Genomic DNA, 1,652 nt, shown 5'->3' with positions numbered 1-1,652 from the left:
GAGATCATCTCCAATTAATTCAAAAAAGGAGCTGTAGAATTCAACCAGCCACCCATCAGGCCCCAGGCTCTTATCCTTTTTAAAGCACTTCAGCACTGCTTCTAGCTCTTCTCTAGAAACCCGGGAGTTTAGATCTTCAATTTCATCCGGTTCGATAACTATGGGCAGAGCTTCGGCTATGTGAATGATGCTTGGAAGAGTTATTCCAATGGGGGCTTTGTAAATATCAAAGAAGTGTCTAATCCCCATGTCAGCCAATTGCTCGAAAGTACCCGCTTTCCTTCCTTCAATATCTTGTAATTCCTAGATTGTGTTGATGGCTTTCCGGCCCCTTGCATATTGTTGAAATTTTTTTGAGTTTTCATCACCTGCTTGAAGCCAGATTGCTCTGCTCTTGAGTCTCCATGTTTCTTCTTTTGAGCAAAGAAGTTTAATTCTTTCAGTTTCAAGTTGAACCAACTGAGTCTTTTGTTCAGCCGAGTTCGTTCCACTGGGGATTGATTCTTCGAATGCTAGGAGAGCCATTTCAATCCTTTGTAGGTCTTCATCTTCTTTCCTTTGTTTTTCTATGACCCAGGTTATTGATTTGGCCTTTAAGGCTACTAAATTCTTCGCAAAAACCTCCCCTAAAGAGGAGAGATCTTCCTGAGAGCAATGGATCCAAGAAGCCGAGACCAAATTCCGAAAACTCGGCTCCAGCAGCCAAGAGGAGTTGAATTTGAAAGGTGATGGGGGTTTAGAAGAGTTACCCTTGAGCTCCAAAAAGATGGGAGAGTGATCAGAGATCCCACCGCTCCCCACCCATTGACGAAACAGATTTAAACTTGCCATGAGAGGGGCTTTGATCAAAAAACGGTCCAACCTTCTAGCAAGGGCTTCAGCCCCCATTCTGCGGTTCCTCCAAGTTGGCTTAAGCTTTATAGGGTCAATATTTAGAAAGTCATGGGAGTCCAACAAGTTTTCGAAAAAGGCCGTGAGATGATCGCTTTGACCCCTGGAACCCCAAGATTCAGCTAAACCAAGAGAGAAATTTAGATCTCCACCAATGATTATATTCTCTTGATTCATAAAATCAGCCTCCAAAATCCTATTCTAGTAGACTTCTTTGTTCTGACAAGGCCCATAAATATTGATAATCCTAAAAGGTCTGTTGAACTCCATCGATATGATATCAACCCCAAGTAGACCTTCTCCTCCCCAGACATTGAGGATTTTTGTGGATCGTTTATTAAAACCCAAAGCACAACTGCCAGAGCAGCCCTTCACATCCAGAAAGTGAAAATACCAATATGGAAGAAAACTTAGTAAGAGCTTATTGATTTGATGACCTTCTCCCAGAGTTTCTTGTAAGAATATTGCGTCCAGTTTTTCAGACAGGCAGAGTCTCTTGAGAGCCAGCTTTTTGTCTGGGTTGGCTAGACCCCTACAATTGAAAGAGAGACAAATCATGGGGGGGCGATGAGAGGGTTTCTCTTTGCTCTAAGAACCTAGTCAATTGGGGATTGGACCTCGGAAGCTACTTCAACACTAGCCCTTTTGATTGCCTTGGAGATTTTTGATTGGCGGTTGTGAGAAGGTTTGGGGGTAATGGTAAGGGGGGGTCAATGTCCAGGCCAAGAGCCGATGGGGGTGCAACGGGGAGGGACCATAGG

At 43.8% G+C, this 1,652-nt stretch overlaps 1 protein-coding gene across 1 annotated transcript; it reads right to left on the bottom strand.

Moving 5' to 3' along the window:
• Positions 1 to 303: 303 nt before the first annotated feature.
• On the bottom strand, positions 304 to 888 carry LOC149261048 (uncharacterized). Its single transcript, XM_089367443.1, has one exon. It carries the CDS (start codon positions 886 to 888, stop codon positions 304 to 306), a length of 585 nt encoding a protein of 194 aa, XP_089223569.1.
• Between the last annotated feature and the right edge of the window lie 764 nt (positions 889 to 1,652).

Source organism: Pinus tabuliformis, chromosome 6, assembly GCF_031772625.1.
Source record: "Pinus tabuliformis cultivar Carrire ecotype Pingquan chromosome 6, CPIR1, whole genome shotgun sequence".
Lineage (NCBI taxonomy): Eukaryota > Viridiplantae > Streptophyta > Pinopsida > Pinales > Pinaceae > Pinus > Pinus tabuliformis.
Note: the sequence above shows the minus strand (reverse complement) of the source record. Positions and strands in the feature narration are given on the sequence as shown.